General features: G+C 47.8%; 1 protein-coding gene across 1 annotated transcript; it reads left to right on the top strand.

The window, feature by feature from the left end:
• Positions 218–23,069, top strand: SDC1 (syndecan 1). The gene is made up of 5 exons (XM_021391162.1): positions 218–548; positions 18,318–18,399; positions 19,229–19,734; positions 19,944–20,073; positions 20,824–23,069. Exons 1-5 carry the CDS (start codon positions 492–494, stop codon positions 20,988–20,990), a joined length of 942 nt encoding a protein of 313 aa, XP_021246837.1. The 5' UTR covers positions 218–491; the 3' UTR covers positions 20,991–23,069.

Below are 23,827 nucleotides of genomic sequence, written 5' to 3'. Positions count from 1 at the left end.
GAGCGCTATAAAGTTCCCATTATTTTTAGCGAGGAGGAAGGAAGCTCGGCGGGAGCAACGCCGCCGCAGAGGAAATGCGGGAATGCAGTCAGAGGGGAGCGGGGCTCCGGGCGGGGGGAGCGGGGCGGCGCGCAGGTACGCGGCAGCAGGAAGCGGGGGCGGGCGGCGGGGCCGGGCCGAGGGGAGGGGAGGGGAGCGGGGTGGGGCGGGGCGGGGCCGGAGTGGGGGGGTGGCCGTAAGGTGAAGGTTGTTGCCGTGGGTTCATTAAAAGACAGAGTTCAACTCCTCGCCGTCGCAGAGAGCTGCTGGGAGACTGGTTTGGCAGCGCGCGAAGGGGAAGATAAGAATAACTGAAACTAGAAGTTTATGTTTTGAAAACTCCAGGGGGAAAGGCGGCGGCGGGTGCTTAAGAGCGCACTCCGAGGAGCGGGACAGGAGCGGCGAGAAGAGGGCAGGCTGCGCGCTCCCGAGGCCCGCCGAGGAGGAGGACGATGCTGCGCGCGGTGGCCGTGCTGCTGGCAGCGCTCTGCTTCCACGCTGCCGTCCCGGTGAGCGGCGGGCGGGCGGGAGGAGCGGCGCACGTGGGCGGCGGGGATCCGGGAGGCCCGTGTTCGGATCCCCGGGGGTTCGGATCCCCGCGTCGCCGGGGTTCGCGCGGGCGGGGGAGCGGCTCCCGTGGTCTTTTGTACTCCGGGAGCCTTAATTCAAACCAGACCCGCCGCTGCTGCTCGGGACCCGCTGGCGGCCCCGCCCCGGTGCGAGGCGGCGAGCACGCCGCGACTCTGGGAGCGGGGAGAGCCGGAGCGCGGCCCCAGCGTGCGGTCCTTTGTGACCGGGGGAGGGTGCGCCCCTGGGCTTCTGTTCCTCTAATAGAGCTCCCGGAGGTCGGCTCGGCGCTTCCCCGACGTGTGCGCTGCCCCAGGCGCCCCGTGAGCTCCTCTCTCTCTGTCGGTGCTGCCTGTGCGCCGCGGCCGAGAGCTCCTCCCAGCTCCAGGAGCTTTCCCGGGGAGCGGCCCGGAGCCGGCGTGGGGCTGAGGGCAGCGTGTCAGCCCCGCCAGCCCGGCTTCCGTGCAGCTGCGGCCGCCAGATGTCATCCACGAACAGGGGATGGCTCTGCCGTGCTCTGCCTTTCCCCGGCGGCGTGGCACTTGTCGCCCGCTGCTCCCGGCTCCGCGTGGGGACATCTCTTCGGGGAGGTCTTCTGCCCCTCTGCGGGGTTAGGAAAGAATAAGGCACGAGGAAGGACAAGGGGAAATGGTTTCAAACGAAAAGAGGGGAGATTTCGGCTGAGTGCAAGGAAAAAGTTTTTACAGTCGGGGCAGTGAAGCACTGGCACTGGTTGCCCGGAGGTGGTGGATGCCCCATCCCTGGAAGCGCTCAAGGTCAGGCTGGAGGGGGCTTTGAGCACTGATGGAGCTGTCGGTGTCCCTGCTCATTGCAGGGGAGTTGGACTAGATGACCATTAAGGTTCCCTTCCAACTCAAACGATTCTGTGATTTGGAAGTGGTCTAGAAATGCTCTCCGGCGGTGGTTGGGCAAGGCATAGGAGAGCAGGACCTGAGCTGTGCCCAGTACCTACAGCTCTGCGGTGCCATGCTGCCTGTGCTCTGCCTGTGGGTTGGGACGTCTGGCCCTCCTGGTGGTGAGTGCTTAGGCCACGAGGTGTCTAAAAATGACAGGCATGTGAGTGTAAGCAGCCCTGTGTCATGGGGAGTGGGCCCCGCTCATCGCTTTTGAGTGGGCGTCTTAATGAATAAAGTGGAAAACCTGCAATTTACTTGTGGCCTCTGGAGTGGGTTTGGATAAAATTACCCTATGATAAATGTTTCTTATTAGACATGATAAAGGCATGAGGTGAATGCTCATACGGAGTTTTCCAGTGTGTGGGAGATGCTGGATGACGCTTCAGGTTGAGGGGCGTCCTGCGTGTGCGTGGAGCAGAAGTCCTTGGGCACTCAGTGGTGACTCAGCATTGCTGCTTCCCTCCTGGGGATCACGTGGCCATTTTCCCATGTTGAAATGTCAGTGACACTGATGAAGCTGCTTTTCCCACCCGTCTGGAGTCATTGTGGCAGGAGGACTCGGTGTTGGGTGTGGGAAGCAGAGTGGCCTGAGATGGTCCTTTGCTGGGGCGCAGCATTATGGGTGCACCTGGCTCTTGGTGGTCTGCCCCTGCCACATTGATTGGCCTTGGCTATTGCTGCAGGGCTTTGCTAAGCAGCTGGAACAAGAAAGGAGCCACGCAGCAGCAGTTTGCTTTGAGTGCCCTTAATGTGCAGGAACAGTAAGGGGGTACCTACTCTGTCCTCGGGATGACACTTCCTTGCTCAAACATCCTGTAGGACATGAAATTCCCTCTTTGGAATGATAGGAGCGCTGCTTTTCTTGAAATAAGAAGGCCGATGCATCCTAATGGATTTGCCTGGATATCCTCTCAGAGGAAAACTTTCCTAGGATATAACCCTGTCAGGAATCTGGCCAAGCTGGGATTCACGACCTGCTGCAGGACAGTGGACAGCCCAGCCTGTGTCTTGAGGAAAACAGGGTTTGGATTGTTCCAGCAGGTGTAGATGTGTGCTGCTGGTTAACACAGGCTTAGCAGAGCAGGCAGAACTTTTTTTCCAAGGGTGATGTCATTCCTATCTAAACGTAAGTTAATTAGAAGAAATGAGGTAGCCCAGCTTGCTTATTAAACATGTAGGCAGCAGATGAGAAGGAAACACTTTCTTCTGCAGGAATACTCACAGAGCAGCGTCACGTAATTTATCAAGTACTGTAAACAGTACTTCTCCATGTGAATGTGCTCGCTTGCTGGTAGCTCCCTCCCAGTAAATAGATTCAACGCTGACAAAGCAGAGAGCTGTAAGCTATGGTTGGTATGGGGTAGGGGGCTCCAGTGCGAGTTGGTCTCCTTTTGTTCCAGGCTGCTTTCTGTTTTAAGTGGCTGGAAGAGCTAACATTTGTAATGGCAGCACTCTGAAACTTCTGGAAACCGAACAATCCTCTTTAACAACCTGAGACATGTTACAGCAAGTACAAGAAACCTGTAAGCCTTCTAAAATTAAGTGAGTGCACTAACCTGAAGTGTAGGCTGCTGTTTTTGCAGCAAAATTGGTCCATTTTAAGTATGCATTTTGCATTGCTAGTGTGTAGATGTCTCCAGGTGGCCTGTATAGTAGCACCTTGTTTGATGTAGCTCTCGTGTCTGAGGACCATAGTAAAGCCTCTTAGATGGACATTCTACAACTGTGTGTGTCATCTCACAGCTAGGGGAGATGGGACTTTAGGAGGGCCAGCTATAGGAGTGGATGGAGGAGGAATCTTCTTAGGAGAGAGATGACCTCTTTCCTGAGGAGGTGATGCTAGTGATGAAGTAGCAGTGCTTTGACATTGCGGCTTCCATACGTTCTTGGAATCACAGAATGGTTTGGGTCAGAAGGGACCTCACAATCCATAAGGTTCCAACCCCCTGCTGTGGGCAGTGTTGCCAACCACTTAAATTGGGCACCAGCTCAGGCTGCCCAGGGCATCATCCAGCCCAGCCTTGAACGCTTCCAGAGGTGGGACATCCACACCCTCTCTGAGCAGCCTGTGTCAGCACCTCAACCACCCTTTCAGTAGAAAATGTCCCCTTGACATCTAATTAAATTTCCTCTAAGATATCATCTTAGACATCTCTTGATTGACTCAGCTATTAATACAAGACTCCAGCACAGCCAGACCCTGGTTTGTCTGCTGAGACATGGGGTAGCTCAGGTGGCACTAGCCCTCAGGACAACATTCACTTGGTGCTCAGGCACCTAAATGTGGGTCTGTGTGTGCTAGATGCCAAAGCTCTTACTATAGTTACAGTGGTGTAATCAGTGAGCCAAAGAGTGGTTATTTGACCAGCCCGTGTGTCTAGTGAGTGGCTTTGTCTGGGCTCTTTTGACTAGATTTCATTTTGACCGTAAGGGAGCATAGACACCTTTATGTTTGTATCTTAATGTGAGAGTGATAAGCTGAAAGTGCTGCTTGTATTTGTGAAACTTTCCTGGTGGCCCTCTGCATAAAAAAACGTGCTAGATAAGTGCTGTGGCTGTGCCAGGAGAACCAGCAAAGTGGTGGGAGACATCAGCTTTCAGCTCGCTCTTGTTCTAGTGCAACTGGGTCAGTGCCCCCAAACAATGCCCCAGCCTTGCTCTGCTGGAGGCTGCAGTTAGGGAGTACAGCTGGGTCCTGGATCCGTGTTCTGACAGGAGAAACAGGAGCATAAGCGTGAAGGTGCAAAGAGGAAATTGTGACCAGAGGCACGAGGACTTCTGCTGTGTCTTACAGATTCATTTCTCTGTGCTGAGAAGATACTCTGAAATGGCAAGATCACATGGTTGTCCCCTCTGGAGTGCTGAGGGTCAGTATTCTTAACAGGTTCCTAAGCTAGAGCCGACTAGCACACTTCATTTGAACTGCAGCTCTGCTAGGCTCCTGGTGTACCGCAGCAACGAGCTCATCTGGCCTGGCTAGAAACCTGCGATAGTGCCCTTTCTGCTGTGGAAATGCTGGTGGTGTGTGCTGTGAAGCCTCATCTCAAGGTGAAATAACATTTGGACCTCCTACAAGCAACTCTTGTGGAGCAACATCTGCTAATGCGTTGGTTTCCCAACCCATCCGTTTCTCAAGCAGCTCCTGGCTGCAGCTGATGTTCTAGGTCTCGTGGAACCGGCGTGGGTCCAGCAGTCTGTTAGCTCGGGCTCCTTGCCATGCTCAGCTGCAGTGTTTGTGTGTCACTGCTGAGACCAGTCTCACCAGTGAGGCCTGCTTTGCTGGATGGGGGAACCAGAGGGTTAGTGGGGTTTGGATGGAGCTGGTAATAGAACTTCCTCTTGAGTCACTGGAGCTGCAGTTACAACTGAGTCACAGAGATGTTGTAAGCTATGGCGTTCCTGCAAGGTTTCTAGTTTGAAACCTTTTTGGGTTTTGATTAGTCAGAGAGCTCTTGCTGCTTCACTTAGGCATCTTGCTGCCATGCTTTCTGGCAGAGCTCTCTTCTCCATTGCCCTTATTTTTGCAATACAGTTCACTTTTATGTCTGTTCATTTGGTCTCCTAATATTCGGGGTTCTTACGGTACCTGAAAGCCCTTCAGGACTGCTTTTGCAGAATGAATCCCAACTAAATTGAAGGCAGTGATAAAAGATAGGGACTTGCCTGCCAACCACCTTAAAATACTCAGGCTATCCTGCTTTTCATGGAGACTCCATGCTCTTCTCATGCTCCGCCCTGTAACTTTGCTGTGCTGCCTGTGCTGCAATGGCAGTGCCCTCTCAGCCCCTGGTGGAACAAAGGCTGATGATGCTGATGCTTGGCTGCAGGCAGTGCCAGGCACACGCTGTCACCCAAGCAGCATTCTGCAGGGTGCAGCGAGTTCATGCAGCAACTTCTCTGGGTACCCTGGCTCCATCAGCTGAACTCACGCATGCCATGCTGCAGAGTGGGTTGCTCCTTTGTCTGCCTGTGACACGTGATCAGGAGCTGATTGCCTCTTAATTGGAAGGAAACTTGAACTCTGTTCCAGTTGTAAGGAGAGAGCAACAAACGCTTCCTGGGCAGCACTGCAAATCATGACTGTCCTACACTGTCCACAGAAGAGCTTTACTAATTAGTTTCTAATGTTGGTGGCGGTACACGTATTGGTCAGCAGCTCCGTCCAGCTCCTTGCATCTGGGGGTTACTGGAGGAGCAGACTGTGCACTGAAGCCAGAGGTGGGCAGAGGAGAGTGGAGTCAGGCTGCCATCTGGAGAGCAAGCAGTGATTAGTGTAACTGGTTCCAGATGAAAGCTGTTGTGAAGCTCTGTGTCCTGGCAGTACTGCTGTGGCTGTGCTGGTGAGAGCCTTTGTGCGCTCCCTGGGGCCAGAGCTAGCAGCTACAGTGTTGTAGGAAGAGATTACCTGGCTCTTTCCTGTCCCAAGACAGGAAATGATGTCTTTTGGTACACTCTTGAGACTTGACAGAGTGAAGAAATGTATACACATACAGGTTGCTCTGTCTTGTGCAGTTTGTTGACCAGCTGACAGCAGGGTTTGGAGGCTGTAGCCCTGACGCCAGGATGAGTGATCTGGGAGGCTTGTGTGCTTGTGCTCTGCACTGCTACAGGAGCGCAGGGCATCCTGTGCCTGCCAATGCATCACTCTGTGGCAAGCAGAAGAGAAGTCCTGTTATCCCATTGACCAGCTAGTAGGTACCTTCTTTAGTGACAGGGCCCAGATTTTCTTTGGTTAAGCGGTTGAGGGGTAAGAAGAGTAAAAGTTCAAACCAGAGGAACCACTAAGTTTGCTTGAATTAATATCAGACACAAATAGTAACGTCTGATATTTTTCCAATGCTCAGCTGTGCACTGTGCTTATGAAACTGCAGCAGAGCCTCTCACCTGGCACACTTGATGGCCAAATGAGATTTGCCCACCCTGCTGGCTCTGCCAGGTTGCAAGTGGCACCTACGTGCAGTGGAAGAGTGGTAGCGAGGCTTGCATCGAAACTTGCCTAACAGCCTGCAGCTAGACAGCTTTGACTTCTAAATCTCTTTCAGTCCTAATGGAGGAATCATCTAGATTGTGACTACTTTCCCATCAGCGAACAAAGCACCTAACAAAGGAGGCTGATTCTGGCATGTCTGGGCAGTGGCAAAGGAGTGCTCTGCTATCGGGCGCTTACATCAACTGACTCATGGCCCCGAACAGGAAAGCTGCGAGCTTAATCCTCCAGTGGCATCAGCTCTGCTCCAAAGCATCTTTAAATAACTTGTAAAAAGTTCTGCAGCCTGCTTCTGTAGCTAGGAAATGGTGGGGAGCTTCTTAGTACGGAAGCTGGGAGATGTGATAATGAATAATTGGAAGTTGGAACTATCATAGCCATAAAGTACTAAATGCTCAGTACGCCCTCTCCTCCCTCAGCATGCAGCCAAAGATGGGGGGGAAGTGAATCCATATTACACTGGCTCCTGTAAGTTAAATGGGCTGGAAACTACTCTGTCCTGTAGCCAACTTTAAGTTCCAGATCACAGAGCAAACCTTATTTTCTCACCTATCCCATAACCACCCCCCATGCTCCCTTCTGCATCCAAGTTGCCTGTTGGGGAGTGTTCCCGTGCATCATTTGGGGGCACACCGGTTGGCAAGGCTTGAAACTGTGCCTGAGATCCACCTAATAATTTGATGGTACAGATTGTGTTCCAGTGCCTGGGGATGTTTGCTGGTGTTGTTTAATTTGGGAGTATGGTTGTAGCTAGTGGGTCTCTGGCAACAGGCCCAGAATGTTAGGAAATTGTGAGAGCTGCAGTATACAGTAAAAGAAAGTAAAAGCCCTTAGTAGGTTATGATGACTGTCATTGAATACTGAACCTGTTGGGGTGTATCAGGATGAGCAACAAAAGGTGCTGGAGAAGTTCCATGCAATCAGTCCTGAGGCCTGCAGGGTGAACGATACGAACCCGGAATGGCAGAGCGCTCAGTGTGGTAGTGGAGGTGCTGGTAGTACTCAGCCTGCAATTTTGGTATCAGCCCATAGGATTGCCCTGGAGTCTTTTATGCTCTGCTGTCTTCAGAGGTCTGTTGCGCTGACTTGAGTTGGTAGTCACTGACTAGGCCCAGAACTGCATTCCTCTATGAAACATCTTTAACTTGCTGATGTTTGACCAGTGTCTTATCAGTTAATTTATCTACTGTTACTTGGTATGTAGCTATTCTGAAGGTGTTCCTTGTCAGAAGCTTGTCTGGCCTGAGGGATGTTGTGCTAAGACTAACTTGATACTAAAGCACTTGGCCTTGCGTTGCCCACTCTCCTTTGTAATAGTCCACTCTACAGATGCAGCCCTAAGCAATTTAAATGAGCTACTGTGGATAAGAGTCGATTTATTTAGTTTTAATCCATGAAGTGTTTACTCAAGAAATGCCTAATGTGCCTGTCTGTAGCGAGCAGAAGCGTAGGTGATTGGCACACAAGTGCAGCAGCAGGTCTTTTAAAACTGTTTCTGATGGGAGGATTTCATTCGAAGCTTCACCTTTGAAATGATACTTGAACACCCTCATGATTCAGTTTGGAAGTACACCAGCCAGCTTCCATAATCTCATTTAGGCGTTGCGTAATTTCACTGTAGATGGAGCAGTATTAACTGCTGTCAGACCTTGGTCTTAACGAGCAGGATTGACAACACATCTGTAAAACTGAGCTCAGAGAGGCCTGGAGCTGAGAGCTTGATCTTGGCACCATTTTCTGTGGGCAGATCTCTTTCTGTATGCTCTAGTAGTTGTGAGAGCACGTGTTTCTCATAGGAAATTTGTCCATTTTGACCAGTGTTCTACATTAGAATAACTTGCTGAAATGTGGTCCAGCCTGTGCCCAAAGACCATCTAGTGTACTGCTGTTGATTCCAAGGAGGTTGGTAGTACCTGAAGCACTGGCAGCACTGCTTTCCTTTGCTGTGGAAAGCACTCGGGGAAATACTAAGGCTATGTGGAGGGAAGGGGCGAAGCTGGAAGTGCCTCTTCAAGAGAGCATTTGGGATGGGGGAACAGGTTTTCTCAACCTGAGGTGTGACTGCTGCATCTGGTGGAGATGTTCAGTCCTTTTGTGCGTGGCTTAGTCATGCTAGCGCAACTGCATCTGTTTGGCAGGGATGGCATCTGCATTATAAACAGTCTAGGCTTAGTCAATGCTGTGAGATGCTGTGGATAAAACAGACCTGATGGCATGACTCACGATCTATGGGAAGATGTGATTTCTTCACATCCATGCTGGTTTTCTTGAAGCTGGAAATGGCGGGGCATAGAAGCAAATGCGGAGTACAGTTAACTGTGCCTTGGTAGAACGAGGCCTGCCAAGATGCAGAAACTGCCCTGGGTCCAAAACAAAATCACAGACTGCTGGCCTGCTCTTCCCGAGCCCAGCAACTGGCTGCTGACTGAGACAAGTTCCTTCTTGACAAGCTTGCACTTGACTGGCATGAGTCCAGCTGTGCAGAGCAGAGTTCTGTAGAACTAGCTAGAGCTTAGCTCTAGTGAGCGTCACCAAGTCAGAAAGCAGTTGCTGAATGCCAGCTGCTGGCTCACTTTGCTGCCCAAGCTTGGATTGCTTTTGCAGCTCCCTTGCAAGTCCTCCAGTGGTGTGGAGGACTTGATGCGTGTCCTGTAGGGTCAGTCAGCTCCAGGCAGATAAATGGAAAGCTAAAGGAGAGCTGGGCAGCAGCTGGCCGTGCAGCTGGCAGGCGTGTGCCACTGAGGTGTCAGCAAGCACTAACTTCCGTTGTCTTCTGCATGGGCAGCTGCTGTAGTATATATGCAGTTGCCTTTGGCAACCTGCTCACAGTGGGTAGGGGGTTGAACCAGGTGAGCTCAGACTCAGTTCTCTTCCAGCCTCAGCTGTTGCTCTGTGATACTTTCAGGGCTGCAAGCTCATCCTTCTGCTCAGTTTAAAATACTTTGCTAGCTGCTAGGAACCAGAAGTACTGTCAGTAAATTCTTACTGTCATGTCCAGGGATTTTTATCGGAACCTTGGATTTCACTGAGCAAGCTTAGCACTGCAAGCACTTTGCTTAAATTAGAAACCTATATGTGTATTACTAATACAATGAAAATACTTCTGTGATCCTTCAAGAAGGTCTTACAGCTTTGTCTCCTGGCTGCTTGGTCTATCTCACGCTAGGTAATTGCTAGTTTGAGGAGGAGCAGAGAGAAACTCCTTGGATTAAGACAGGAACCTGGGTCCTGGCCATACGTCTAGATTCTGAAGGCTGTTGCATTCATTCTTGCCTCATAACAATTCCTGGAGGCAGAAGGTATTCCTGACTGTATGTTGACTTCCCTTCATAAGGTGAAGTGAGGTCATATTCCCCCTCAGAATGCCATGTAGCATGGTGTTAGTGTCACTTCTGACTTCTGGCAATGCATCTGTTTGGATCAGAGCATTGGTGCAGCTGTAGCCTTACTCATGCTGACCATGTGAAGGATTGTGGAGCTCATTTGAGATAGGTGGTAGTTCCACCAGCCAAGCTGCGTGCATCTGCATCCAGGAAAGAAGCTTCCCAAAGACCAGGGGTGCACACGCATTTTCCTGGTGCTGCTGAGAGGCAGTGTGCCACCAGCCTGCTTTGACCTGAGAAGCTGTAGGGCACGTCGTGCTTTCCTACAGACATGTCTCCAGTTTCTGAGCTGGAGCTTCCTGGGCTGAATGGCTGATCACAGGAGAGGTGTTCCAGTCCTTCGATCATCTTGTTGTCCTTACGCTGGATTCTCTCCAGTATGCCCGTATCTCTCTTGTACAGAGGGGCCCAAAACTGGACCTAGCACTCCAGATGCATCCTCACCAGTGCTGAGTGAGTAGAGAGGAAGAACCACTTCTCTTGACCTGCTGGCAATGCTTTGCCTAACGCAGCCAAGATGTAGTCTAAAACTGGGTTGGAGGTAAGAGCTGCAGTGCAAATTGATTTGCTTTGCTGGAATTTTTCACTCCAGTGACAATCTGTAACACAAAATGTGGACAGCTGGAGATGGTGTGAGGAGAGGAATTTGTGCCCATCTGCAAGCCAGATTGTTTATAGGAATATAGGTGAACACGTGGATGGGCACAGGGACTGGTTTTGCTGGGTCTGCTGTTGAAGACCTAAGGTCAATGTGTATGTATGTGTTAGAGGGTAACGCTACAAAGATCAGTCTCCATTTAAGTGGCTGCCAACCTCATCTATCTGGTCTCCGCAGCAGCTAGGCATGTTGGGATGTATGGTAGCCAGAGGGCACATGGCTAGGCTGCTGCAAGGGGATTAAAATGTGTCAGGAACGGTAGCTCTTGTCACTTTTAATTGTTGCATAGGGAGCGTCCTACTTATCTGCACTGTGTGCATTGGTAGTGGTTTTGAGATACTGAAGAGCTCACTGGATGGGCTCATAGTTCACAGAGACTGTGACCTGCAGTATGCACTCATCCTTTAAACTTTATTTGCTCAGAGTTCCTGGGACTGGCAGCCCACCACTGGCTTCTGGTGGAACTAGGCTATTCTGCATCAGTACTTTTCCAAACCAGTAGGTGAACTGGCTGTTGGCTACAAAACTCAGCCTTCTATGTTATTTTCTAGTGTAGAAACACTAAGTGCCAGTGACCTTAAATCAAAGGATTTGAAGACACGTCAGATTTGTCTGGTCTCGGCTATTGCACCTTGCTGCTCATCTCTCAGATCAGCTGAAACTGTAAGTAATTGCCCAGGATGAAGTGGTGCTGTCAGCTGCTGGGGCTCTTTTTACTGCACCTGCTTGGCACAGCTCTTTGAGAGTTTGCACTGACTGTGGCTTTCTTGTGCTATCTGAAGAAACATTTGACTGAACTATCAAGTATGTTAAAGAGCTGTAGCAAAGGCTCCTTAAAGGAAAGCAGTTCTAGCACAAGACTGAACTGACTGCTTCTCATGAGATTAGCTTAAGGGAAAAGAGCTGCTCATTAGACTGCATCTTCAAAACAGGCTGCCTTGAATGTGGGAGACGAGGTACTCAGCTCTTATTGTGACTTCTTGGGCTGTATTGTGACAGCCCACACCTGCCGTTGGCACAGTTAAACTGTGTGCTTGTTTGTAGGCACGTTGAGAGTCAGTCATTGTCTCAGGCCATGTTGCTTGGCTGTACAGAACAGGTTGACATGAGTAAAAACAGTGTGTGGTAACTCACTGGTTTGATACATCCAGGTGGGAGAGCAGGAGCACAGACTTGGAGCTTCTCTGTGTTGCTGAAGGACCTGCTGAACTTGTAGAAGAGTTGGCTGAGAGACTGGGAAGCAGCTCAGCTGTGTCAGACCTGAGGCTTAACAACAAACCCTATCCATCCCGAACAAAGGAACTCTCTCCAGAGGAGAAGTCTCCCTGCAACCTCTCTGCTTGCTCCTTTTTGTATAAACCTGTGCGGTCCTTTGAGTCAGCCTCTGCTTTGCATCTTGCCTGCAGTCTGAGGGTGGTGATGCACATTTCCATAATGCACAGCTGCGGCAGGGTATTTCATGGCCCCTCTGCCGCAGGGCAGTGAGTGTGTGTCAGCATCCCAGGAACCCGGGCTGTGATTCTGTAGGAACTACTTCAGCAGCCCTGGCTGCCGCGCCGTGCCCCGTGCCAATACAAACACTTGTGCATTCATGCGCCGAGCGGAGAACTGGTCTTGCTGGAAAATTCTTTGCATGACAGTGTTGGTTTTCTTTGTTGTTTTCTTTCTTCTTTAACCAGACCAGTTCCCCGATCTGGGTCACCATGAGACTGCGTGAATACGGGGGACGGTCCAGGGAGCATGAAGTGACATGCTTGTGTGGGAGGCGGTGGGGTGAACTGCAGTTGAAAGGGCCATGCTGCAGAACGTGAAACCCAAGCTGATGGTGACAAGCTGGCTCATTTTCACTCTTGGCATGTTGATTGCTGGGTTTTGGCCCTACTTAATTACAAAAGTTGCCCTGTCACAGTAAGGAGGAGATGTAGTGGTGGTTGGGCAACAGCATGGTAGTGAGCAGGTGAGACTCTGGTATAGTAGGACTGTAGCTGCAGTGCATGTGAGTAGCTATACAGAGAGTGGTTGGGCCCTGGGACGGCTCCCCTGGGGAGGGGGCACAGCCCCAAGCTGCCAGAGTTCAAGGAGCATTTGGACGCTGCTCTCAGACACAGGGTCTGGATTTTGGGTGGTCCTGTGTGGAGCCAGGAGCTGGGCTCAGTGATCCTGTGGGTCTGTTCCAACAGGATGTTCTGTGCTTCCATGCAGGCTGTGGGCTGCTCGTAGGGCAGTCTGCTGGCTTTCTGCTCTGACCTTTGCTGCAAGCCTGCTTCTTTGGCTCTTCTGGGACGAGAACTATTTCATTAACCTGCAGGGTCACCAGGCAGCACTGCTGCTGGTCTTGAGCTGTGGAATAACAGAAGGAACGTCTGGAAGAGCCGCTAGCTGCGATGGTGCCATGTTGCTGTTGGCTTCTGACGAGTCAGGCGTGCGCACCAGAGTTGCTTCCGACTTGTCACATGAAGAGCATTGGTTCTGATTCGGCTACCCCAGAACTGAAGTCTGCCTGTTAAAATGGAGGATGCATGTGGCTGACAGTGCTAGTGGGCTGCAGGCTGCGGGAGGGAGGGATAGGTGAGGGTGGTGGCTCTTCTCCTTTCTTTTTTGCTTAGCAGTCGACGTTGTCTGAAGACCCTGGAGAGCTGGGACTGGATTTAATCATGTGGGTTATTAACTGGAGAATATCAAGGTTTAACAAAGCTAAAGTTTCTTTCAGCAGGAGGTTTTATCTTCCCACACACTAATATAAATATTTTGAGGCTAGAAGCTCTTCAGGCTGCCCAGCCTCAGATAGCTGAGCTAGACCTTGCAACAGAATTGCTTTTCAATATATAGAAAAAGATCAAAGAAACCTTTTCACATGGGTTTATTTTAGGACTGTTCAAATCTTCCTGTTAAGTCTTCCACGTAATATGTGGCAGGCAAATTAGAAAGCAAATGCTTATTTGTGTAAATCTCTTTAAACAACATAGCAGGTCGTTGGTTTTGCTTCCCATAATGCTGGTGGAATCTTGCAGGGCGCTCAGGGAGGTGTTTGAGCTGGGAGAGCTCATTCCTTCTCAGCTCAGTAAGGAGGATTTACAACCCGGAGAAACAAACGTGCAAATTTAACAGCATTATTCAGATAATGGAGGATTTCAAGTGTTTTTGATGCTGCTGTAATTGGCTGATCACTAACTAGGATTAATAAGAGTGGGATACAAATCACCCCTAATCTAGTTCAGGGCTTGTAGCAGCTTGTGGCAAAGCCAGTGGTTTTGCTTACCTCAAAGAGCAGTTTGAAATAAGCTGCTTCCTTTTACATACACCATGACTTCAAATTAAAGAAATGTGGTTCCCAGTTTGGGCGGGGTGAGATCAACTAATAAACTATAAATCTCTCCTGCATCGTGAGACAGTGCTTGAGATAGATCCCTGCTTGAGCAGCGCAGAAAGAGTCATTTGTTGAGACTGGGAGCAAGATGAAGGCTGAAGAATGGTTAGAAATTATGCTTTACATTTTTTTCTTAAAAAGTCTGGTGTGTGCCAGACTTCTGGAGCCAATCGTATTGCTAACGAATTGTGAAAGTTCTTGATTAAATTGGAGATGCCACTGAGCAGCTTTCTGGTTGTCCCAGAAGAGCTGAATAACTATTGTTCTGTAACAATACGGCCCTCAGCGAGAGCAGAACCTCACTGCTTCCCGAGGGTTTCCCCTAGACAGGCTGCTTTGAGACTTGGGGAAGTGCTTGACAGGCAGGCACTGCTCAGCACTATCAGAAGTGCTGGTAAAATGCTTATCCCTCGTGTTACGCAACTAAGATCAGTGACACCAAATCACAAGGAGTTTTGCTGGGCGAGGCGAGTATTTCTAGTCGGTTGTATGAGATGCATTTAAAAATAAATAATTTAAAAAAAAAATCTTGCTGAATCATGGGTTGATGATTGGGCTAGATGATTTTATTGGTCTTTCCAGCCTTAATGATTCTATGATTCCATCAATCTTTTTTTTTAAGTAAAAAATGTTGTAGGTGCAATAAATCATCAGATTTTCATCTAGAATACAAGAAATGTATCAGAGCTCTATCCTTAAAGGATCCATAGCCTGAACTTAACTGTGTTCATGCAGTCCCTCTGTCATCAGTTACGTAGGCTGCTCTGAAAGTAATGTCTCCTCTTTATTTCCATGGAAATTACAACAGATAGAAAAAGCATGATAACACCGTTGGATAGAGGTACAGCTACAAAACAGTATTTTTCGACATAGTCACACCGTTACCTGTGCGTTTTTTGTTAGTGATGTTCAAGAGTTTGCATGCCACGCTTGCAGAAAATCTGCATGGCTGCCTGTAACATGGCTTATCTTCCATGTCGCTGTTGCTACTGCTGGAATGCACCACCCATCGCCTCACTTTGCTTACATCCACTGTTTGGTCCCCAGAAACATTCAGCAAGCATCAGTGAATGTCAGCGGGTGCTATTTTTTTCTGCTTGGAGGAATTCAGTTACTCACCTTTGCTTCATCTGCACTTCCATGTCAGACGCCATTCTGTCAGACTGCCCCTCTGCTGCCATCTGTCACACAGCAACAACATGTAATGGGATTTTGATGGGAAGAAGGTTCAACCTTTCCTGCCATACCACCAACATCCACCTCTGACCTTGCGGGCCAACATAATAAAAGAGCAAGCATTACTTTTGGAGCAGCTCTCATATAATGTGAATGGTCTGGGAGTAATTCCAGAGGCCTGAAAAATCAACTGGATGATGAGGGAAGTGCAAGTTTACTTACAAGTGTAAAAGCACATCTGCAGTAGCTAATGTGATCCAAAGTTTTCAGCAGAGCCACGCTTTGATTTCTTTCCAGCACTTATGTAACAACCTGGTGATTCAGTCTGTGCTCTGCACCCCTAATCCTCTTGACTAATCCAGACCTCTCCTTTTGGCGAAACTCATTTGCAATGAAAGGTCATGGAAGAGCCTCGACCATGAGGTGTGCGTTTGTCTGAACAGCACAGTCTCTCTTTTTCTTTAATCCAAACCCAGATTAGTTTGGTCTCTTCCAATGCTGTTTTGAGTCAGTGTGTTACATTAATCTTGTGTCTGAAATTCTTCAGCAGCAACAGATCATTATAGAAGCGCGACCTTCCTGCAGTACTTAAATTCTGTGGTGTCAGAAGGAAAGGATATTGCCTTTCACACCTACTGAAGCTATAATTTATGGAGCAAGAAGGGTAGGCTTTATATAAGTGCACAGTTACATAAATTTTCCTTGTTGTTTGTGTCATGAAATTGGATGGTGTCATGAATTACATCACTTTGTGGACATTCTTACTGGTAAAACACGTGAGTGGTTCTGTAATGTCTCCTGAGGTTTCTTAGAAGTCCTATATAAGCTCCCTCTCAAGATGCGGATTTGGAGGGAAGTTAATCTTGATCCTAGATAAAGGACTGTGGTGTCAGGCCTTAGAGTGCCTTGGCAGTCCCACTCTTCAGTTTAAACCTTGGAGGGACTGCTGACATCTTCCCACCAGGAGGAGAACGTATCCCCTTTTGCACACAAAGCCAAGTGAGAGAACAGAGGACTGTGATTTCTGATGATGATGGAACAAAAGACAGAGAAAAATGCCCCCAGTCCCCCAAGCCACCACAGGCTTACAGAGCCTGACTTTGCTCCTGAACTTACTGGAAAGGAAGAAAGATCAAGGGAGTGGAATTTGGGAAGCCTGGCAGTCTTTCCATGTTCTTTCGGCACCAGTAGTTTGTACTCGTGTGGTGAGATCAGCTTGGGTGAGTCACTGGCCTTGGACACAAGCCGGAAAGCATACAGGAAGTACTTCACTGACCTAGTTTCCATGGATGAGTGCATAAGCACAGAGCAGACAAGCAGGGGCAGATCTAAAAATCCAGAGCACCTGATGACGTGTAGCTAAACAAAAGATTGAAAGACAGCTTAGAAATTGTTCTAGAAGTGTGCTAGAAGCCTAAAGAAAAGATATATTTTTTTTTCCAGTAGAAAAGTGGCAACCAAAGGAGGATGCTAAAAAGGTTTAGTATGTGTGTTTTTGTTCTTTTATTTTTTGTTCTTAAATTATCTAACTACAGTGATTACTTTGAAGAGTTAAGGTCATGGATGTGAATAAGTTGTTGACAGGCTGCCTACTTATTTGTGTTAAGAGATGTCAAGCCTTTTAAACATCTGATGGGCTAGTTAACCACCTTGGAAACCAATTGTTGTATAGAAACATCTGGAATGTATAAGGCATAAAGGAAGGGAAAGAAAACTGTACAAACCCAGTACATTAAAAAGAAATGGAGTGAATAAATACAGCCATGTAATAAAGTTGACAATGAGAAAGCTCACTTGCTTTGTCTGACACCATACCACTGCTGGCTAACTTCTTCCTAGAATGAAAATGAGCCTTGTTTCTAAACAACACTGTATTGATGCATGCGAGAGTTACAGTGAGCCAGTGAGGATGTATGCTCCTCCTCTTACATAATGAACTGAGATTTCATGGTCCTACTAAAACCACTATTGGAGACTGACCTTACTTAGATGGTGCAGTGCAGTATCTGCTAGAGTTGAAGACTGGGCAGGGCTGGAAGGGGATGGTGAGGGCATTTTGAGGGAAAAGGCCAGATCCTTTTTAGTGGTGCCCAGTGACAGGACAGGAAGCACTGGGCACAGACTGGAATGCTTCTGTCTAAACAGGAAAATTCCTTACCGTGAGGATGACAGCACTGGCCCAGGTTTCCCAGGGAGGCTGCAGAGTATCCTCCTTGGAGATCTCCACAACCCTCCTTGATATGGTGCCGGGTGCACCAGGGGTCCCTGCTTGAGCAGAGGTTGGGCCACATGGACCCAGAGGTCCTTTCTGACCTCAGCCATTCTGGGATAGAGTGTACTTGCGTGTGTGTATGAAAATTCTGGAAAGGTAGTTCAATGAAAGATGAAATTTAGAAGCAATGACTGGTTAGGCTGTGGTAGTTCCCCCATTGGTAGAACTAGATGGGGCTAGACGTGGGCTGAGAGTCCTGCATGTCTGCTGTTACGAACAGTAAGTGTATACAGCAGGAGCCAACAAGACGAATGAAGTAATCACACTGCTTTATTTAGTATTGTCTTTGGATATCCTGAACAGCTTTTGAACATTGTGTTATGACAAACAAGTGCGTTAGAATTAGAGTTTGGCCTCTTGCTTCAGCTCTGAGTTTGGCTGCTGGTTATTGTACTCCTTGTACAATACAGGGAGAAAGCTCAGGGCTGTATTCATATGTATGTATATATACATATATATACACATACATGTATACATGTAAGACAGGCTTCTATCTCAGGACTTGGTATGGTATTGGTATACTCTGTTTCCCCTTCTTTTCTGCCCCTTAAAGGTGATGCGGGAAATCACAGATGAACAGGTTGGCAGATGGCAAAGATGTGAGCAGCCAGAACTTGAAGCAGCATGGTTATGCTGTGTATGGACTGAGCATTGGCTGCTGCCAAGATGCAGCTATCTGAACGCATTCCTTGCTTTCTGCTTTCCCAAAGTAAATGCAGCCTGGAAGCAGCACAGAGAAGGGAGACAGCAACTCTGACCTTTCTGACAGTGAATAGACTGATCTGAACTGCTTTTCTGGGGCCGGGGATGGAGCGAAGAACGATAAGAAAATGCAGTCTGAGTAGAGAAAGTTTGTGTAACCTTCAGGAGCCCTTAGAGGACTTGGCACAAACAGCATGATTAGTTTAAGTGATTGCATCACTAACGCATCTTTTCTCCTTCTCTTTAAAGCAAACTACAAATCTGAACCTTCCTCCCGAAGATCTTGATTCTTCTGGTGATGATGATGATGGATTCTCAGGTTCAGGTGCAGGTGAGTGACTAGCACTTGGGCTGTTAGTGCTTCATCCTCCCAGAATGTGCCAGTCAAGATCTGGATGAACATCCTGAGCATCCTGGCTAAAAGGAGGAGGGAAGAATAATCACACATGTGTCCCAGCATACTGACTTGGGAAAAGAAAAGGAGCCTAATCTGTTCATCTCGTATTGCTTCAGATATGAACAATGAGGAGAAAATGAATTGTAGGAGACTTGAAAGGGAGCAGAAGCAGGTATACCATATGTCACTGCTGATATGAGATATTGCTTGAAGAGATATGAAACTGCAGTGATTCTTCACTTGTGAGGCATGAGGCACAGAGACTGTGAGAAGGGTGTTTGGCCTCTCTCAGAAGGTAGGAGATACCATTTGAGGGCGTGTGAACCTACTTGCCAGCATGCATCCAGTGCATACTTTATCTGTCATCAGATGTGCAATTTCCTATGGGCCATAGCTTTTTTTTTTTAAACATTGTAAAAGGTTTTTAGGGTGGGGAAAAAGTCTGTCAGAATGATTACTTCAGTGCATGAGAGGTACCTTTTGACATTTGGTATTGAAGTTGAGGAGGTGCTACTGAGGGAAGAGCAAGCTGTTGGAAACAAAATTGTGGTATCCTTCTGCTTCCGTCCAGCCACGTGCTTGTATTTTATGTGACACTGATCTGTACCTTTCTTACTACACTGAAAAAGGTAACAGAGGTTCACTTTCTAACTCCTTACTACAGAAATTGGCTGTGCAGTTTGGGCTTCCTCCTTTAGACCGGCGTCCTGAAGATACCATCAACAGGTCTCTAAGCTGGTCGGGGATATTTTTTGTTTTGCAGGTCCTCTGACTGATCAGTCTCTCACCTGGAGAATGCCAGCAGAGCCGACTAATTCCTCGTTACTGGCAACACCAGTGCTTTTCAGTGAACACCTGTTCCCTGGGATTGAGAGTCGAACTGAAAAGAAAGTAACAGGTCCGCCTGCAACGAGTCGTGCAGTGACAGAGGAGCCCATGGTAGCTGTGAAGGATGAAGTATCTTTGCTGGGCTCACCTGATGAGAAACCAACAAAGGATGCAGTTGTAACAACAGCAAGAAGTACAACAGCAAGAAGTCCCACTACTGACTTACCTTCAGTGCTTCATGTAATTCCTTCAGAAGCCTCAGGCACGGTCCATGAGCTCGAACCTAAAACCCCTGGCTCTGAGCTGGCAGACACTAAAGATGTGCCTGAGACCAAGTCCACCATCCATCCGGAGGGGGACATTGCTGCTGCTCCCACGACAGCACCAGGCAGCGTAGTTCCTACACCTGAGGAGGTTTCTGAAGATGGCTCAGGAGACCCGGTGAGGACTGACAGCTTTGGTACCCTTTCCAGGGAGATTGCTCTAGTTGTACGTAGTAAAGCTGGTTTGCAGGACGGGGTGGTAATTTGTCAAAACAAATGATCAGTTTAATACTCGGTATTGGTGGGGGATTTCAGATGAGATAAAACAAAGCTATAGAAACAGACATGATGAAAAACATGAATAACCTGCCTTGTATGTCCCAACAGGGAGACTTCATTTTGATTAAAGATGAGGATTTGGTCCCTACCCAGAACTCTGAAGTGCCAGCTGACTCTGGGAGGAATGCCAAAGCAGCGGGAGCCTCAGGAATTATGGACAGAAAAGAAGTTCTTGGAGGTACCTGATATTCTGGATCTCTAGTTGGCTCTTATAGGATTCTCCCAAGCAGCAGAAGTTTCAGCTCTGTAGATATGTCTCAGAGCATAACAGTGAAGCTTTTATGCTGGACCTCTCTGAAATGAGGGTGATTCACGACTTGTGTTGCTGAAACCCTGACTGGGGCAATATATTAATCTGATTGATAGTAGCAAAGCAGTCACCACTAGTTATCTGGAATTACATATTGAAACCTACTCCTTCACTCAGAAATTACTGTATAACTACTGTAATGCTGCTTGGGTCCATTTTCTAGAGTTCAACAACTCTGTCTTGCTCCATTCTTGGTGCTTTGCAGCATGGCCCAGTGGGAGACCTACTTTTATAGATTTTGTAGGTGAGGGTGGTGAGACACCAGTGAGGTTGTGGATGCCCCCTCCCTGGAAGCATTCCAGGCCAGGCAGGATGGGGCTGTGAGCAACCTGGTCTAGAGGGAGGTGTCCCTGCCTATAGAAGGGGGTTGGAACCAGATGATCTTAAAGGTCCCTTCCAACCCAAACCATTCTATGATTCTATGATTTACCTCATATAGATGAGTGGGCTTCTGGCAATGGAAGGATGACTGGTTTTGGTGGGGCAAAAGGACAAATTCATATTTGGAAGTAATGAATTCAGAGACCACACTTTAAGGAACAACCTGGAAGCACACAATCATACCAGTGTTAGCTGGCATGGCATCTGGAGTAATTTGTGGCTTTTCCCCCCTTCTAGGTGTTATTGCTGGAGGACTAGTAGGCTTGGTGTTTGCAGTGTTTCTAGTTGCATTTATGCTGTACAGAATGAAGAAAAAAGACGAAGGAAGCTATTCACTGGACGAACCGAAACAGTCTAATGGAGGATACCAAAAACCACACAAACAAGAGGAATTCTATGCATAAACACTGATCTTCAGGACACTTCATTACATCTTTCTCGGACTCTTCTCTCCCTGCACATGGACCTCCTAGTGCGCTTTGCATTGAACTTAAGCCATACGATCATTGGGTTATTTGCCCTAACCACCTTGCCATTGGAAATGTTATAACTACAAAGTAGATCTGGATTCGCTGAACGTTCCCTGCTTTCTTGCACAACTTTTTTTTTTTTTTTTTTTAATAGAAGTGGGACTGCAAGTTCCTAAACTCGCTTTGGTTTATCTAAAGACTGCTGGGGCAAGCGATGGGGAGAAGAGAAGGGAGCACTGTATGTATAAACCTTTAGATATTTAGGGAAATGGATGGGAAGAATAAATGATTCACAGTGCTCAAATTCTGTATTGCAGGGGTCCTTCCTATTTAACTCATAGATGTGTTTTTAAGTGTAACAAATGGCTGCACTGGGCAGAAGTTTGGTACACTGCAATACTCTAACTCTTTCTAGCTGCCGTACTTGGAGCATTTAATGCCTATGAAACATCATGGTGAACATGATTTCTAGTGAAAGGAGGTGTGAGGGGCAGGGTAAGCAAATGACTTAGTGGTTTAGAATAACTTATATTTTGGAAAGATCACATAACGTTATCCCATATGCTGACCCGGATCCTAAGCAGCTGGTGCATATACTAATACCAAACCAACCCCAAAGACCTAAAAACTAAGTAGAAAATTCATTTTACCGGTAGCATTAGTCTGTCCCACCGCCATCTTGCTCATTCTAGGCTTAGGTAAGAAATGGATTTTTCTAAGTGATCTCATCTCAGACATTCCCTCTTCTTCGGTGCTGAATCTTCTTGGCTGCCCTGCTGCAAATACTCTGACCCATGCTGTGTAGTTGCCAGGTGACTGATGGCACATTGTGCACTGCTTACGGAGTTGTCTCAGATTGTGGCCTGCCTCCTACACTACAGAAAACTTTGGCACAAGGGGTGAAAGGTAGAAAGCAGCCTGTCGTAATTTTCCAGCTAAAGAGTAGAGAAACATAGCATCTGACACAAGTCTAATGAAAGCTAAGTGTGTAGACGGCCTTAAATATATACAAGTTGATATGCTTGACTCTCACGACTCTGGAATGCCTCTCTTCAGGGGCTGTTCCTGCACTTTGGAGAAAAGCAACCCTTGGGATGTCAGATTAGCAAGGGCTAAGAAGCACCTCCTGAGGAAAGTCTGGATGCCTGACGCTCTTGGTGGTCAATGCATTGCCAGATGGAAGGCACCGAAGCCTCACTGAGGGTTTGGAGTTCTCCAGAGCATCTCAAATCAAGCAGGAAGAAAAGTGTGGTGTTCTGCACAAGCCTTACTTCTGCTCTGCCTTCGGCTAGCTCCTCGCAAGGTCAGCCCGACATCACTCAGCACAGAAGGCATGGGGGGTGGAAGAGCGTTACCGCTGATGTACGTATTTGTGCTGTTGAGCCAGAGGGAATGATTGGAGAATACTGGAGAGTATTGCAACAGTTGGTACAAATGTTGCACGTTAACACTGAAACTTAAAAACCTGTATAACTTAAATGAAGTATAAAACACTCCTGAGCTGCTATGCAGCTAAAATCAGTGCCTTCTCTACAAGCCCAAGAAAAAACACTTATTGATTCAAAACTCTTCTTGATGCCTAAGAAACACTTGTGCATACATGTAGCTGGCTGTTTTTAAGTAAAGCTGCAAAGTCCATTATGTCTTTTTTTTTAACTGAATGATTTTTTATAGGTTAATGCAATGACCAGATGGTGTTAATTTCAGCTGTAATTCTTTGCTTTGTATAGGAATGTAGAAATGTTGTTTGATAGGTTTTATCTATGAAAAGATTCTGTAAAGCACAGGAAGATAAAGTGGTAAACTTCAGTTGTACCTCAGAACCTTGCTGGGGGGAAAGGAAAAACTGTATATTTTGGTAGTCTAAACTGACAGTTTGTGAAACAAACATGACATTCTGTGTTATTTAAGTGGTACAAATGAAATACGAGTTCTAACAAAAGATGCAACATTCGGATATCTGTATGCCGTGTAAAGGTATACTGCAATAAATGGCATTTTGGCAAGAATGTGTCCAGCTTGTGAATGTTGCTCTCTATTCTTCACAAAGTAGATGAGGTTTGTAAAACTTCCCACGTTTTTAAGGAATTGGGATTCTAAGTATGAAGTGTGAGGTGTGGTGCTAAACATAAGGAGATTCAGCTCAGAATGGGGAAGGCTCTCACCCTGCTCTGGGTGCCAGATCGGTGGCAAGCCGCTTCACTCTGCGCATACAAACAGGCTGGAATGGAGACTTGTGTGAAGGCAGAGCAGAGTCCTTCGGCAGTTCATTCTGTGCTTCCCCAAAGAGGTGAAAAAGGCTGTAAGTCTTCCATAAAGCTCGTTCTTATCACCTGGCTTCTGCCTCCAGGAGTTAGAGAGCAGGGAAGGCTCCAGGATGGGCAATGCCAGCTCCTCCATCCCTCCACGGAAGCGTTCCAGGCCAGGCTGGATAGGGCTGTGAGCAATCTGGTCTAGAGGGAGCTGTCTCTGCCTATAGCAGGGGGTTGGAACTATCTGATCCTAATGGTCCCTTCCAGCCCAAACCACTCTACCATTCTGTGATTCTACTACAATGTACTTTCCAGGACGAATTTGGAAATTATACCTTCAGGAAGGGAGAACACAGCAGGCTTTGCTATTCTGGATAGCATCAATTACTGCTGGGTGCAGCAGCTAGTGCTGGAGGAAATGAAGGAAAAGAGAAGCAGAGAAAAAATGTCCTTCATGAAATAGGGAAGTCAAAAGATCCCCTGTCCGGGTGGGTCTGAGCCCACGCCATGGCTGTCCAA

Source organism: Numida meleagris, chromosome 3 (genome assembly GCF_002078875.1).
Source record: "Numida meleagris isolate 19003 breed g44 Domestic line chromosome 3, NumMel1.0, whole genome shotgun sequence".
Classification (NCBI taxonomy): Eukaryota; Metazoa; Chordata; class Aves; order Galliformes; family Numididae; genus Numida; species Numida meleagris.
The sequence above is the reverse complement of the archived record's forward strand: the minus strand, read 5'-3'. Positions and strand labels throughout refer to the sequence as shown.

What these genes read in the sequence shown, in the direction of transcription:
- SDC1 (XM_021391162.1), top strand. Translation starts at nt 492, where the DNA reads ATGCTGCGCGCGGTGGCCGTGCTGCTGGCAGCGCTCTGCTTCCACGCT. An exon ending in GCTTCCACGCTGCCGTCCCG is followed by an intron (nt 549 to 18,317) that starts GTGAGCGGCGGG and finishes TTCTCTTTAAAG; the next exon opens with CAAACTACAAATCTGAACCT. An exon ending in ATTCTCAGGTTCAGGTGCAG is followed by an intron (nt 18,400 to 19,228) that starts GTGAGTGACTAG and finishes TTTGTTTTGCAG; the next exon opens with GTCCTCTGACTGATCAGTCT.